Below are 17,768 nucleotides of genomic sequence, written 5' to 3' on the forward strand. Positions count from 1 at the left end.
TAGGTCAAAGGTCAAGGTCACAATGATCCGGAACAGTTTAACGGTTTCCAGATGATATCTTGAGAACGCTTGGGCCTATGATCATAACTTTTGGTACACGGGTGAAACATCATAAAATACAGGTCACGTTGGACTTTGAGGTCAGTAGGTCAAAGGTCCAGGTCACAATGAACCCAACAGTTAAACGGTTTCCAGAAGAAAACTTGAGAATTCGTGGGCCTAGGGTAATAAATTTTGGAACACGGGTGTAACGTCATAAAATGCAGGTCAAGTTCAACTTTGAGGTCAGTCTGTCAAGGGTCAAGGTCACAGTGACCCGGAACAGTTAAATGGTTTCTGGATGATCAAGGCCTAGGATCAAGTAAGTTAAACGGAAGGTTGGTCATGACCAGCAGATGACACCTATTGATTTTGAGGTCAGTAGATCAGAGGTCAAGGTCACAGTGACCCAGAATGGTTAAACCATTTCCAGACAATAACTTGAGAACGCTTGAGCCTAGGATCATGAAAGTTTGATAGGAAAGTTGGTCATAACCAGCAGATGACACCTAATGATTTTGAGGTCAGTAGGTCAAAGGTCAAGGTCACAGTGACCCGGAACAATTAAACCGTGTCCAGACGATAACTTGAGATCGCTTGGGCCTAGGATCACGAAACTTAATAGGGAGGTTGATCATGACCAGCATATGACCCCTATTGATTTTGAGGTTAAACTTTGACATTGGCTTACTTCTGTGACAAGGCCGTATTGTGGGGGTATAATTTGTCACTCCTGTGACAGCTCTAGCTCGTCTGGCTCTGCCCCATATTTTTAGCTCACCTGTCACATAGTGACAGGGTGAGCTTTTGTGATTGCCCTTCGTCCGTCCTCCGTCCGTTCACAATTTCTTATGAACACGATAGAGACCACAACTAGCAAGCAATTTTGATCAAACCTGTACAAAACTTGTATTGGCATGATATCTCGGGTCCTTTCGAAAACTGGCCAGATCCCATCATGGGTTCTAGAGTTATGCCCCTTAAAGGGACAGAATTTGCGTGCGTGCGTGCGTCAACAATTTCTTGTCTGCACAATAGTGGTTTCATTTATGGTTTTATTTTAACCAAACTTGCACACAACTTTTATCACCATAAGATCTTGGTTCCTTTCTTGAACTGGCCAGATCCCGTTATGGGTTCCAGAGTTATGGCCCCTGAAAGGCCAAAATTAGCTATTTTGACCTTGTCTGCACAATAGCAGCTTTATTTATGATTTTATTTTAACCAAACTTGCACACAACTGTATCACCATAAGATCTTGGTTCCTTTCTTGAACTGGCCAGATTCCATTATGGGTTTCAGAGTTATGGCCCCTGAAAGGGCCAAAATTGGCTATTTTGACCTTGTCTGCACAATAGCAGCTTCATTTGTGATTTGCTTTTTACCAAACTTGCACACAACTTGTATCCCCATAAGATCTTGGTTCCTTTCTTGAACTGGCCAGATTCCATTTTGGGTTCCAGAGTTATGGCCTCTGAAAGGGCCAGAATTAGCTATTTTGACCTTGTTTTCACAATAGCACCTTGATTTATGATTTTATTTTAACCAAACCTGCATACAACTTGTATCACCATAAGATCTTGGTTCGTTTCTTTAACCGGCCAGATCCCATAATGGGTTCCAGAGTTATGGCCCCTGTAAGGGCCAAAATTAGCTGTTTTGACCTTGTCTGCACAATAGCAGCTTCATTTATGATTTGATTTTAACCAAACTTGCAGACAACTTGTATCCTCACAAGATCTTTGTTCCTTTCTTGAACTGGCCAGATTCCTTTATTGGTTCCAGAGTTATGGTCCCTGAAAGGGCCAGAATTAGCTATTTTTACCTTGTCTGCACAGTAGCAGCTTCATTTATGATTTGAATTTAATCAAACTTGCACAAAACTTGTGTCACAATAAGATCTTGGTTCCTTTCTTGAACCGGCCAGATCCCATAATGGGTTCCAGAGTTATGGCCCCTGAAAGAGCCAAAATTAGCTATTTTGACCTTGTCTTCACAATAGCAGCTTTATTTATGACTTGATTTTAACCAAACTTGCACACAACTTGTATTACCATAAGGTCTTGATTCCTTTTTATACGCCCGAAGGGATGTATTTTGTTATCACCTCGGTGTCCGTCTGTCTGTCTGTCTGTTGGCTAGCAATTTCCCTTCTGCTCTGTAACTCTTGAACCCCGTCAAGGATTTCAAAGAAACCTGACACAAATGTTCACCTCATCGAAACGACCTGCAGAGCGCATGTTTCGGATGGTTCACTTCAAGGTCAAGGTCACACTTAGGGGTCAAACATCATATGACTTTGTTTTGTGTATATATTGCTCAGCATTTGCGTTACATTGCAGTGCTCTTGTTTTTATTTGGCAGATCCTTCTTTTGTTCACTTACAATAATTTTATTTTAATGACTTCCCTTTTATGTTACTATAAATAGCTTATTTGGTAACTTTTTTATTATTGGCCGTAGGGAAAAATGGAGACCACTTTTCTGTGGTACAACATGGATGGTACCTCCAATTTTTAGGTGTATTTTGACATATCTGTACCTTGTAAGAATTTTTTTTTTCTTTTTGGTTAAAAAAACTTCTTGTATGAAACTACTGGCCTGATTTGAAAATAGTTTTATTTGAAGTAACTTTAAGAAAATTTCAACTATATTTTTCTCATAATTCTTTTGATTGATCTTGGTTATGATTTTTTGACCTTCTTGTCCTTCAGTGCAATGATAACAGGTGAGCGATATAAGGCCATCATGGCCCGCTTGTTAGAGTTATTGATCCTGAAATAGTGAAAAACGCACATTTTTCACCTTGTAACGCACTTAGCTTAAAAAGTATTTCATATAAATTGATGAAATTGTGCATAAGTATTTATCATGATATGAGCTTGTGCACTTTTTCATCTGGCTCCGCCCCTTATTTCCAGAGTTATTGCCCCTGAAATAATAAAAAATACACATTTTCACATTGAGACACGCCTAGCTCAAGAAGTATTTCATATAAATTGATGAAACCTTGCATGAGTCTTTATCATGATATGAACATGCGCATCTCCTATTTTTCCTTTAGGTTCCCCGCCCCCATTTTAAGAGTTATGGCCCTTGAAATAGTCAAGAATGCACATTTTCACCTTGTGACATGCCTAGCTCAAAAAGTGCTTGAAGTAAATTGATGAAACCTTGCATGAGTCTTTATCATGATATAAACTTAGGCACCTCATATTTTTCGTCTTGCTCCACCCCCTATTTCCAAAGTGATAGCCCCTGAAATAGTCAAAAACGCAAATTTTCATCTAATGGCATGCCTAGCTCAAAAGGCATTTGATGTAAATTAATGAAACCTTGCTTGAGTCTTTATCATGGTGTGACCTTGCACACTTGGCATTCTTCTTGAGGTTTTAGCACTAATTACAGAGTTACAGCCCTTGAAATAGCCAAAATAGTGGATTTTTTGTTTGTGATGCTTATAGGTCAAAAATTATATGGCCTAGAATAATGAATCCTTTATATAGAATGTTTGTTGAGGCTATACCCCCTTAAGACTGCAAACATTTAACTTATTGCCCCTTATATGTGACAAATGTACCAGTGGGGGCACACCCTTTGTTGTACAGACACATCTAGTTTTTAGCTCACCAGAGCACAAAGTGCTCAAAGTGAGATATTGTGACCGGTCACTGTCAGGTGTTCGTCATTGTCCATCATGTGTGAACATTTGCCTTGTAAACACTCTAGAGGGAACAGTTACAACGCTGTCTTCATGAAACTTTGTCAGAATGTTTATCTTGATGATTTTTAGGCCAAGTCCAAATCTGGGTCATGTGGGGTCAAAAAGTAGGTCACTAGGCCAGATCAAAAGAAAATCTAGTTAATACTGTAGAGACCACAATTTAAGTTTGAAACTCATGAGAATTGGTCAGAATGTTTGTCTTGATGAAATCTAGGTAAATTTCGAATATGGGTCATCTTGGGTCAAAAACTAGGACACCCAGTCAAAATAAAGAAAAACTATATGTGTGCAATAGAGGTTGCATTTTCAATGGATAGTCTTGAAATTTGATCAGAATGGTCTTCTTGATGAAATCTAGGTCAGGTTTGAATATTGGTCATTTGGGGTCAAAAACTAGGTCACCTGGTCAAATCAAAGATAAACCTTGGGGCTGCATGTTTTATCTGATATCAGAATGTTTGTCTCTGTTACGCGCATATAGCCAATCTGCGCATTTGGTAAATCGCGCAACGCAAATAACCAATTTGTTATCTGCGCAACGATTTGTAAATTGGGCAACCTTATTTATTTCTTATATGCGCAGGGCAACTGTCTTGCGCGTTTGGTAAATGAGTCTGCGCTTTTAACATATGGATGATATCTCCCGATAAAATTGAATATCATTAGAGTGTTAGACTTGTAGGCCTACATAAAATTGTAAAACTGACGGTGATCAGGCACGCGTAAAGGTGTGAATTTGTAAAGAAAAAGAAAAACATTTTTTAAAGTAAATGAGCGTATTTATGCGGTAATTTCAATGAGATTCTCACGTCCCTGGTAGTTTATGGCCTATAAATTTCTGTTGACGACGGTATTAAGAGTCATTCGTCATAGGTGTTAAAAAACATTAAAATGATACAAAATATCCCAAGTATATTTAATAACACAAGTATTTTTGTATTTATTTTTATACTTTTTTTAACTTTTAAACGCCGTAGCCTGTGCGGGATGTCGATCCTGCGCTAATAGAAAATCTGGAAATTACTCTGATAATATGCATATCTGCCATAAACCATGCTAACTTTTACATTGTTTAACAATTACAGACTGATATTGCAAATCTTGGTTTTAAAAATGTGTCATAAATTTATTTCAACATCATTAAATTCATGGGAGTTGGTCACCTGGTTTCAATACCTGCAATATGATACAATATGCAATAAAACTCAAACATGCGTGAAGGTGTGATTTCCTTCGGATAGCCACATCGTCCTCTCTATTCTTTTTATAACTAAAGTATTTTACTTCATTCGATCACACGCAGTCATTTTATACCGAATATAGAACATAAAGGAGACTTACATAACAGACTGAATTGCCACACACTTACCACATTTCACCATATCGCTTTTCTTTTCATCATATTGAAAAAGCGCAATTCTTTTTACAGACGTGAGCATATCTCTTGACATGGCCAAGATTAAAAATAAAACAAAAATAAGCAGAATTAAAAGACGAACTTACAGATCTTTTATACTTATATAATTGTTTAATGTTTTATAGTGAGATAAATAGAATGAATAACTAATAAAATTCCTTTTACATTTTGTAGGTGTGCAAGATGTGTGTCCTGTGCTAATAGAAGTCTGAAAATTACTCCAATAACTTGAATATCTTTTATAAACCATTTTAACTTTTACTTCGTTTTTCGATTACAATCTAAAAATGTAGCTTTTGAAAATCTGAATATAATGTTTCATCCGTAGCCTGCGCGGGATGTTGTTCCTGTGTTAATAGCAATTTCTGAACTGACGTTGATCTTTCAAACATATTTCAATTCTAAAAGATACTATTTATGTAACTTCATAAAAATGTTTTCGGAGTAGAAAAAAATAGAAAGAAGCGTGATTTCCGTCATAACGAGAAAAACCCTATAGTTTTAGTCTGTAATCGTAAATCAAAGTAAAAGTTAATATGATTTATAAAAGATATTCAAGTTATCAGAGTAATTTCCAGATTTATTATTAGCGCAGACACACATCTTGCGCAGATAAAAAATGTAATATTTCGTTCTCGTTATGACAGAAATCACTCTTTCTATTCATTTTTCTACAGTATTCATTTGAAAGTTACATAAATAGTATGTTTTATGAATGAATTATATCTGAAATACAGTGTAATTTCAAACTTTGCTATTAGCGCAGGACCGACCTCCCACGCAAGTTACAGGTGTTACATTATAGATCAATTTTGATTTGTAAAAAAACCTTATAGTTTTAGTCTGTAATCGTAAATCAAAGTAAAAGTTAATATGATTTATAAAAGATATTCAAGTTATCAGAGTTATCAGAGTAATTTCCAGATTTATTATTAGCGCAGACACACATCTTGCGCAGATAAAAAATGTAATATTTCGTTCTCGTTATGACAGAAATCACTCTTTTTCTATTCATTTTTCTACAGTATTCATTTGAAAGTTACATAAATAGTATGTTTTATGAATGAAATATATCTGAAATACAGTGTAATTTCAAACTTTGCTATAAGCGCAGGACCAACCTCCCACGCAAGTTACAGGTGTAACATTATAGATCCATTTAGATTTGTAAAAAAACTCTATAGTTTTAGTCTGTAATCAAAGGCCTACTCTTTATTGAATCGATTTTGTACTATAAAATAATAATAATAATAATAATAATATAGATAAGATCCGTAAGAATTTTCTTTTAATTCTGTGACTTTTTTATTTCATCTTTTATCTTAGACATGTTGAGAGATATGCTTCCGTTGGTAGAAAGAATATTATTGGGAAATTTCAAGATATTTCAATATAATAAAAATGATATTTTGCTAAGTGTGTGCTCGGGTGAAGTAGAAAATTATAAAAATAGCCTAAAACATACCAGGGGACGACGTGTGCAAGCTGGAGGAAATCACACCTTCACGCATGTTTGGGTTTTATTGCATCTTGTATAAGATTGGAGGTATTGAAACCTGGTGACCGACTGCCGTGAATTTACAGATGTAGAAACAAATTTATGACACCTAATTTAAGTACCAAGATATTCAGCATTTGACATCTTTATTAATTATAACATATGGCTCCTCAATTTGGGGAACTAAGGTATTTTCATGTATAAATGCAGTCCATCACCGGGCCATGAGATTCTACCTTGGAACAGGAAAATATACACCAAATGTGGCTGTTTATGGTGAAATGGGTTGGAAGCCAATCCTTATAGATCAGTGGACTTCAGTATGTAATCATTGGTATCGCTGTCTGAGTTATGAAAATACACGTATAAATAAAAAGATCTTTAGCTGGTCCTGTATGAAAGGTAACTCAAGATGTAAGAACTGGCCATTTATTGTTAAAGAAAAATTTAAGTGTTTAGAGTTAAATGACTTCTTGCAATTACCTTTCTCAAGAAAACGCTTAATTGAAACTATGTCTACTGTTTTGTTAAATACTCATTTAGAAAAATGGTCTACTGACATTTCAAGATTAACTGGTGTCAATGGTGCTGGTCAAAATAAGTTACGAACCTACAGAATGTTTAAGAATGAGTGTAATGTAGAACCTTATTGTAAGTTGCTTATGCCTTTCTCTCATAGATTTGCATTGTCTAGATTCAGGCGCGGTGTTACACCCATAAGACTCGAAACGGGTCGTTACGAAGGTTTAACAGAAAATCAACGATTGTGCCCATTTGGTTGTAATGCTGTAGAATCAGAGATACATGTTATTCTATGCTGTCCGCTTTATACTGTTGAACGAAGACTTCTATTAGAAAAGGTTACTTCTATATTTGTAAACTTTGAGAGTCTAAATGACAATGATAAACTGGTTCTGTTATTCACACATCCAAATTTGATAAGAATAGTTGCAAAAACCTGTTATGATATACTTAAAAAAAAAGTAATACTTTATATAATATAAATACAGTTTAATGTACCTGTATAGATAGGCTTTTTAGCTCACCTTAGCAATGCTCAGGTGAGTTTTTCTGATCGCTCGATGTCCGGCGTCCGGCGTCCGTCGTCTGTCGTCCGTCGTCTGTCAACATTTAGCTTGTGTATGCGATAGAGGCTGTATTTTTCAATTAATCTTCATGAATATTGGTCAGAATGATAACCTTGATGAAATCTAGGCCGAGTTCGAAAATGGGTCATCTCGGGTCAAAAACTAGGTCACTAGGTCAAATCAAAGAAAAACCTTGTGTATGCGATAGAGGCTGTATTTTTCATTTAATCTTCATGAATATTGGTCAGAATGATAACTTTGATGAAATCTAGGCCGAGTTCGAAAATGGGTCATCTCGGGTCAAAAACTAGGTCACTAGGTCAAATCAAAGAAAAACCTTGTGTATGCAAGAGAGGTGGTATTTTTCAATTAATCTTCATGAATATTGGTCAGAATGATAACCTTGATAAAATCTAAGCCGAGTTCGAAAATGGGTCATCTCGGGTCAAAAACTAGGTCACTAGGTCAAATCAAAGAAAAACCTTGTGTATGCAATAGAGGCTGTATTTTTCAATTCTTCTTCATGAATATTGGTCAGAATGATAACCTTGATGAAATCTAGGCCGAGTTCGAAAATGGGTCATCTCGGGTCAAAAACTAGGTCACTAGGTCAAATCAAAGAAAAACCTTGTGTGTGCGATAGAGGTGGTATTTTTCAATTAATCTTCATGAATATTGGTCAGAATGATAACCTTGATAAAATCTAAGCCGAGTTCGAAAATGGGTCATCTCGGGTCAAAAACTAGGTCACTAGGTCAAATCAAAGAAAAACCTTGTGTATGCAATAGAGGCTGTATTTTTCAATTCTTCTTCATGAATATTGGTCAGAATGATAACCTTGATGAAATCTAGGCCGAGTTTGAAAATGGGTCATCTCGGGTCAAAAACTAGGTCACTAGGTCAAATCAAAGAAAAACCTTGTGTATGCGATAGAGGCTGTATTTTTCAATTGATCTTCATAAATTTTGGTCAGAATGATTGCCTTGATGAAATCTAGGCCGAGTTCGAAAATGGGTCATCTCGGGTCAAAAACTAGGTCACTAGGTCAAATCAAAGAAAAACCTTGTGTATGCGATAGAGGCGGTATTTTTCAATTGATCTTCATGAATTTTGGTCAGAATGATTGCCTTGATGAAATTTAGGCGGAGTTCGAAAATGGGTCATCTGGGGTCAAAAACTAGGTCACTAGGTCATATCACGTAAAAACCTTGTGTATGCGATAGAGGCTGTATTTTTCAATTGATCTTCATGAATTTTGGTCAGAATGATTGCCTTGATGAAATTTAGACCAAGTTCGAAAATGGGTCATCTGGGTTCAAAAACTAGGTCACTAGGTCAAATCAAAGAAAAACCTTGTGTATGCAATAGAGGCTGTATTTTTCAACTGATCTTCATGAAATTTAGCCAGAATGATTACCTTGATAAAATCTAGGCTGATTTCGAAAATGGGTCATCTGGGGTCAAAAACTAGGTCACTAGGTCAAATCGAAGAAAAACATTGTGTATGCAATAGAGGATGTATTTTTCAATTGATCTTCATGAAATTTGGTCAGAGTGATTGCCTTGATGAAAACTAGGTCGGTTTTGAATATGGATTATCTGAGGTCAAAAGCTAGGTCACTAGGTCAAATTAAAGAAAAATCTTGTGTATGCGATAGAGACTGTTTTTTTTTCAGTTGATATTTATGAAATTTGGTCAGGTTGATTGCCTTAATGAAATCTAGGTCGAATTTGAATATGGGTCATCTGAGGTCAAAAACTAGGTCACTTGGTCAAATCAAAGAAAAAACTTCTGTATGTGATAGAGGCTGTATTTTTCAGTTGATCTTCATGAATTTTGGTCAGAATGATTGCCTTGATAAAATCTAGGTCAAGTTTGTCATCTAGGGTCAAAAACTAGGTCATATCTAAGAAAATGCTTGTTTTATCGCAAGAGACCAATTTTTTGGTCCAATCTTAATGAAAATTGGTCAGAATATTTGTTTCCATGAAATCACTAGGTCAAACATGTTTTACACTGCTATGGAGTGTTTCTTAGGTGAGCGACCTAGGGCCATCTTGGCCCTCTTGTATTTATTTATAATTTTTTTTTACTAAATTGTATGTAGATTCTTTTAAATAATTACAGTACTTTAGTGTTAAGTAAGAGATATCTCGTGGGCTGAGCGCGAAACTATTGTAACTGTATATGAATAAAGAACAAGATACAATAGTTTCGCGCTCAGCCCTCGATCTGCTAATCTGTTCTCTACCAATCTGATTGGTGGGGATACTTGATTCTTTAAGCCATTTTTTACTAGCGCACATTTAGTGCACCTGTCTAATCTGGTTCAGTGTCTTATAACCCTTTTTTAAATTAAATTTTAGGACACATCTTTGTGTTATGATTAGCAGACATGTGTTGCTTTTTACTGTAATATATGAGAATTGATTTATGTGAAATATGTGATATGTAGAAATTTTATATATATAGTCTCTTGTTATTCAAATTTGAGCGGCCATTTACTTGTGTTTTATTATGTATATGTCATGTTTTTATACTGTAAACATGTAAATGGATGAGACTGAAATAAACAATAAACTATATTTATTAATAAATTGACCAACTGCATGATTTATCAAACACGAAATACAAATTTCTGATATATAAAGTTACATTTGTTATTTGCGCTGCGCATTTGGTAAATCAGGCAGGTTAAATTTATCCTGCGCAACGATTGGTAAATCGTTGCGCATATAACCAACGTACAAAAATTTGTTATATGCGCTGCGCGTTTGGTAAATAGCGCAGATTGGTTATTTGCGCTCAACATCTTCATTAAATCTTTGGTGAGATTTTTTCTTGGTCACATTGAAAAAATAGGTCACCTCGTCAAATCAAAGAAAAATCTTAGTTTTCAACAGGGGCTGCATTTTTCACCGGATATTCATTTAATTATGTCTGCCGCCACTGGAGGAGACATATTGTTTTTGCCCTGTATATTTTAACCCTTAGCCTGCTGCAGGCGAATTTAACAGCCTTTGCAAACAGCTTGGAACCAGATCAGACGCCGATTAAATCGGCGTCTGATCAGGTTCCAAGCTGTTTGCTACTCTGACAATATTTCTTCCAATTTTGGAGCAAATTGAATGAACTTTACAATTTTAGCAGACGACATTTCCAGCAGACGACAATTTATCTAGCATGCTAAAGGTTAAGGTCAATAGGTCAAAGGTCATGGTTACATTTACCCAGAACAGTAGAACTTTTGTGTACAGTGACCAAATAATTATGTCTCCCCCAGGAGACATGTTGTTTTTGCCCTGTCCGTCCATCCGTCTGTCCGTCCTTCCGTCCGTCCGTCACACTTCGTTTCCGAGCAATAACTGGAGAACCATTTGACCTAGAACCTTCAAACTTCATAGGGTTGTAGGGCTGCTGTAGTAGACGACCGCTATTATTTTTGGGGTCACTCTGTCAAAGGTCAAGGTCACAGGGGCCTGAACATTGAAAACCATTTCCGATCAATAACTAGAGAACCACTTGACCCAGAATGTTGAAACTTAATAGGATGATTTGCCATGAAGAGTAGATGACCCCTATTGATTTTGGGGTCACTCCGTCAAAGGTCAAGGTCACAGGGGCCTGAACATTGAAAACCATTTCCGATCAATAACTAGAGAACCACTTGACCCAGAATGTTGAAACTTCATGGGATGATTGTACATGCAAAGAAGATGACCCCTATTGATTTTGGGGTCACTCCATCAAAGGTCAAGGTCACAGGGGCCTGAACATTGAAAACCATTTCCGATCAATAAGTAGAGAACCACTTGACCCAGAATGTTGAAACTTCATGGGATGATTGTACATGCAAAGAAGATGACCCCTATTGATTTTGTGGTCACTCCATTAAAGGTCAAGGTCACAGGGGCCTGAACATTGAAAACCATTTCCGGACAGTAACTTGAGAACCACTTGACCCAGAATGTTGAAACTTCATAGGATGATTGCTCATGCAGAGTAGATGACCCCTAACAATTTTGAGGTCACTCTGTGAAAGGTCAAGGTCACAGGGGCCTGAACATTGAAAACCATTTCCTGTCAGTAACTTGAGAACCACTTGACCCAGAATGATGAAACTTCATAGGATGATTGTTCATGCAGAGGTCAAGGTCACAGGGGCCTGAACATTGAAAACCATTTTCGGTCAGTAACTTGAGAACCACTTGACCCAGAATGATGAAACTTCATAGGATGGTTGGTCATGCAAAGTAGATGACCCCTAACGATTTTAGGGTGACTCTGTTAAAGGTCAAGGCCACAGGGGCCTGAACATGGAAAACCATTTCCAATCAATAACTTGAGAACCTCTCGACCCAGAATGTTGAAACTTCATAGGATGATTGTTCATGCATAGTAAATGACCCCTATTGTTTTTGGGGTCACTCCGTTAAAGGTCAAGGTCACAGAGGCCTGAACATTGATAACCAGTTCCGATCAATAACTTGAGAACCACTTGACCCAGAATGTTGAAACTTCATAGGATGATTGAACATGCAGAGAAGATAACCCCTATTGATTTTGGGGTCAGTCTATTAAAGGTCAAGGTCACAGTGGCCTGTTCATGTAAAATCATTTTTTGGAAATAACTCGAGAACCACTTGACCTACAATGTTGAAACTTAATAGGATGATTGGACATGCAGAGTAGATGACCCCTACCTATTTTGAGGTCACTTGATTAAAGGTCAAGATCACAGGAGCCTGAACAGTGACTTGAGAACCACTAGGCCAAGAGTGTTGAAATTTAGTGGGATGACTGGACATGCCAAGTAGATGATCCCTATTGCAGCCAACCATCAGTGTCTCTTTGACTTTTGCTCCTGACCCCTATTAACTTCTTGCCTATAGGACTTTGCATTGGGGGAGACATGCGCTTTTTAGCTCGACTATTCGAAGAATAAGTAGAGCTATCCTACTCACCACGGCGTCGGCCTCGGCGTCGGCGTCACACCCTGGTTAAGTTTTTCGTACCAGTCCACATTTTGACAAAGTCTTTTGAGATAAAGCTTTGAAACTTTCAACACTTGTTTACCATCACCATGTCCAGTTATAGGCAAGAGTACATAACTCTGTCAAGCATTTTGACTGAATTATGGCCCCTTTTGACTTAGAAATCTTGGTTAAGTTTTTCGTACCAGTTCATATTTTGACAAAGTCTTTTGAGATAAAGCTTTGAAACTTTCAACACTTGTTTACCATCACCATGTCCAGTTATAGGCAAGAGTACATAACTCTGTCAAGCATTTTGACTGAATTATGGCCCCTTTTGACTTAGAAATCTTGGTTAAGTTTTTCGTACCAGTTCATATTTTGACAAAGTCTTTTGAGATAAAGCTTTGAAACTTTCAACACTTGTTTACCATCACCATGTCCAGTTGTAGGCAAGAGTACATAACTCCATCAAGCATTTTGACTGAATTATGGCCCCTTTTTGACTTAGAAATCTTGGTTTAGTTTTTCGTACCAGTCCACATTTTGACAAAGTCTTTTGAGATAAAGCTTTGAAACTTTCAACACTTGTTTACCATCACAATATCCAGTTGTAGGCAAGAGTACATAACTCCATCAAGCATTTTGACTGAATTATGGCCCCTTTTGACTTAGAAATCTTGGTTAAGTTTTTCGTACCAGTTTATATTTTGTGTAAAGTGTTTGACGTATGGCTTTGAAACTTTTATATCTTGTTCAGTATAATAGTCTCTATCAATAGGCAAGAGTACGTAAGTCTCTCCTCTTTTTTGGCTGAATTATGGCCCTTTTTGAACTTGGAAACTGGTTCTGTTTTGTATATGTCCATGTTTTGTCAAGACTATTTGACATATGTCTTTTAAACTTTAAACACTTGTTTATCATTATGATTTCCATCTCTAGGCAAGAGTACATAACTCTGACAACTATTTTGACTGAATTATGGCCCTTTTTGGACTTCCAAATTTGTTCAGTTTTTCTTACAAGTCAGCGTTTTGTCAAAACTATTTGAACTGTGGCTTTGAAACTTTTAACACTAGTTTATCAACATGATTTCCATCTGTAGGCAAGAGTACATAACTCTGTCAACTATTTTGACTGAATTATGGCCCCTTTTGGACTTGGAAATTAGTTAAATTTTTCATATAAGTCCATGTTTTGCCTAACATATAACTTAACATATTTGCCATCATGGTCACACATTGCCATTTAGTGCAAGACTAATCGAAATCCACAAATACAGGAACATTTTTTGTTTAATCCATTTTTTTGTTTAGTCTGAAAATCTATGGAAATATTTTGACCCCATTCTTCAATCAATTCTTCGAATAGTCGAGCGCGCTGTCATCCGACAGCTCTTGTTTACAAAAGCATTTTCTAGTTTCTGTTTGTTGTGCAATTACTGAATGCATCAAGGGGGGCATTTCATGTTCTATGAGCTCTTGTTGACCCTATATTCATGAAACTTAGCCAGAATGTTTATCTTGATGATTCCTAGGCCAAGTTTAAAACTTGGTCATATGGAGTCAAAAACTAGGTCACCACTCAGATCAAAGGAAAAGTTTGTTAACACTCTTGAGGCCACACTTATGACCCTATCTTCATGAAACTTGGTCTGAATGTTTATCTTGGTGATTCCTATACCAAGTTTGAAACTGGGTCATGTGGGGTGAAAAACTAGGTCACCCGCTCAAAACAAAGGAAAAGTTTGTTAACACTCTTGAGGCCATATTTATGATCTTATCTTCATGAAACTTGGTCAGAATGTTTATCTTTAATGATTTCAGGGCCAAGTTTAACAGGGGAGCGATAAAGAGTCATCATGACCCATTTGTGTAACTTTATAACTGCTTAAAGGATATTCACCAAATTTGGTCAAAAGCAATGTCAAGCTGGCCAAGGTCCTTCAGATGAGCAACTCCGGCCCATTTGGGGCCACTTTGCCACTTGTAACATAAAATGTTTTGTAAAATGTGTTTTTCAGGAATTACTTGACCAAATGTTTCCAGATTCTCCACACTTTTTTTGCATCATTGGATGACCTCACATGGCAAGCTTCAGAAGTCTTGTTTACTTGTTAGCAAAATTATATAAAATGTTTATTGAAATGGTTCTCCTACACTTATTTTAAGGGCTGCCTTAGCTAACACTGGAAAAACCTTTAAAGAACTTTTTTCGGGAAGCTTTAGAAGGATCATGGTCAAATTGGTGTGTACCTTGACTATGTTCAAAAGGTTCCTTTGGACAGATTTTAAGGGCTGCCAAGCTTAAAATTGAAAAAAAAAAAAAGAAAAATTTTCATGAACTGCTAGATGAACAAGTGACCTAGTATTGCCGTAGCAATACAGAAGTCCCCTACCGGTGAAAAATTTTTTTTACTAGACCTTCAGTAGTGACCTTGACCTATACGGACAACCATGGGTCATGTGAGCGACATAGTCTTAATCATTGAGAACATTGTTGTGCAGTACTAAAAAAATCTGGCCCGCCCGCTTAGCTCAGTAGGAAGAGCGTTGGTCTGTGGATCGCGGGGTCGCGAGTTCGATCCCCGGTGGGGCGTATGTTCTCCATGACAATTTGATAAAAGACATTGTGTCTGAAATCATTCGTCCTCCACCTCTGATAATTCATGTTGGGAAGTTGGCAGTTACTTGCAGAGAACAGGTTTGTGCTGGTACAGAATTCAGGAACACTGGTTAGGATAAGTGCCCGCCGTTATATGACTGAAATACTGTTGAAAAAAGGCGTTAAACCCAAAACAAACAAACTAAAAAAATTCTTCAATGTAATTAAAAGTAATGGAGCAGAAACACATTTTTACTTGACCTTGAATAGTGACCTTGACCTTTGATCTACAAGCATAAGTCATGTACTTGCATAATCTACATATTGCCCTCTATTCACATACCAAGTTTTATCAACCTAGCATGAATACTTTTTGAGTTAGTGCCGGATCCAGATTTGCGAACGAAAGGACTGATAGACAGACGAACGGAGGGCATTCCTATTGTCCCCTTTGATGTTCCACTGGTAGGGGACTAATTATCACCAAGCTTGGTTTGTAGATCCTAGTATGGACCTCCCTAACATTTGTTCAACTGGCTCTGCTGGGTTATTTTTAGGGGTTGCCACAATGAAAAATAGAGAACACTTTAAATAACTTTTAATGAAATGCTAAATGGATTTCCATCAGACTTGATCAGAAGTAGGGTCTAAAGGTCATGGTTGTCTTCAGGTGCGGAAATTAAGCACATTGGGCCCCTTGTTAGCTTTGGGAAGACATTTTAAGGATCATCCGATGTTACCAAGCTATTTTGAAACCTGTTTTCAGAAAGTACAAGAATAAGTGTAAAGGTTGATGAATCTGGCTGGGCATGGCTTGTTGGAGGAAGGAAGCTGTTTGTTTGGAGATGTAAACAGGGACAGACAGGCAGGGTATGGATAAATGTGCTTTAGTGCTGCTTTTTCCCAATGAAGTGGTAGGAGAATAGAATAGAATAGAATATCTTTATTTTTCAAACTGGGCCATTTCTGGCATGACATTTATAACAATTAAATGAACAAATGGACACATGAAATAATTTCAAGGAATGACTTAACAAGGGACACTAGTATGCTTGACTATGCTCCACTGAATATAATAGTGCATTGGAGTGATCATATTCACTGAAACACCACAAGCTTAATAAGGCTAAGTTTTGCAGGTCAAGGTGTTTCTTTTTATACGCCTGCTTTGGAAAAACAGTACGCCTGTTTTGGAAAAATGGGACATATTATGTGAAAGAGCGTGCGTCAATCTGTGCGTCATTATTCGTGTTGGGAGCATAACTTTATAACAATTAAAGGTATTGAGCGCTTGAACCGGCTGTAGGTCAAAGGTCAAGGTCACAAATTGAGCTAAAAGGTCAAGTTAGCCATCATATTTCGTGTCTTGAGCATAACGAAATAACCATGCAAGTTATTGACTTCAAACTTGGCTTGTAGGTATGTGGCGATGGGATGATATGCAAAGCACATAAACCGGGATTGTAGGTCAAGGTGAAGGTCATGGTCAGAAATTGAGCTCAAAGATCGAATTTGTTTGTTTTATTTCGTGTCCAAAGTATAACTTATTAACCATTCAAGATATTGACTTCAAATCTGAGATGTAGGTTGGTGGTGATGAGATGATGTGTAGATTGCATGAACCAGGGTAGTAGGTCAAAGGTCAAGGTCAAGGTCACAGCAAGGTGAAATCTGCCCATCATATTTTATGTCCAGAGCATAACTTCTAAAAAAACTATTCAAGGTATTGACTTGAAACTTGGAATATAGGCAGGTGTTGATGCAGAATGCAACAATCTACATGGCAACCTCGCCCCCCTCCATCTTCCACCAAAAAAAAATGTAGCTTCTTGCCCTTTAGTATTCTGTCACCTACCCCCACCCCCAACCCCTTCGCCAAAAACAACAATATTTAATGAATTATCTCCCCTATTTACTTAGAATTTCAGGTTAAAGTTTTGATGCACTTTCACTCTATCTTAATTATTACTAAATGGATTTGATTCAAACTGAAAGTAGTTGTTCCACATCATCTCCCACATCATATGACATAAGAGCCATATAACTCTTGCACCAATATTTGATGAATTATCTCCCCTTTTTACTTAGAATTTCAGGTTAAGGTTTTGGTGCACTTTCAATCTATCTCAGTTATTACTAAATGGATTTGATTCAGACTTAGAATAGTTGTTCCACCTTATCACCCACATCATATGACACAAGGTGCATAACTCTGGCACCAATTTTTCATGAATTATGCCCCCTTTACTTAGAATTTAAGGTTAATTTTCATGCATTTTCACTATATCTTAGTAATTACTAAATGGATTAATTGATTCAAACTTGAAGTAGTTGTTCCACATCATAACCCACATCATATGACACAAAGTGTATAACTCTTGCACCAATATTTTATGATTTTTTGCTTAGAATGATACTTATTTA

At 37.0% G+C, this 17,768-nt stretch overlaps 1 protein-coding gene across 1 annotated transcript in view; it reads left to right on the forward strand.

Moving 5' to 3' along the window:
* The window catches only part of LOC123566185 (nuclear pore complex protein Nup133-like), a 420,170-nt gene that overhangs the window by 42,961 nt on the left and 359,441 nt on the right, over positions 1 to 17,768 (forward strand). The window contains exon 3 of the mRNA XM_053549042.1: positions 16,111 to 16,214. Within this exon, the coding sequence (XP_053405017.1) occupies positions 16,111 to 16,214 (104 nt within the window). The remainder of the gene's footprint in view (positions 1 to 16,110; positions 16,215 to 17,768) is intronic.

Source organism: Mercenaria mercenaria, chromosome 1 (assembly GCF_021730395.1).
Source record: "Mercenaria mercenaria strain notata chromosome 1, MADL_Memer_1, whole genome shotgun sequence".
NCBI lineage: Eukaryota > Metazoa > Mollusca > Bivalvia > Venerida > Veneridae > Mercenaria > Mercenaria mercenaria.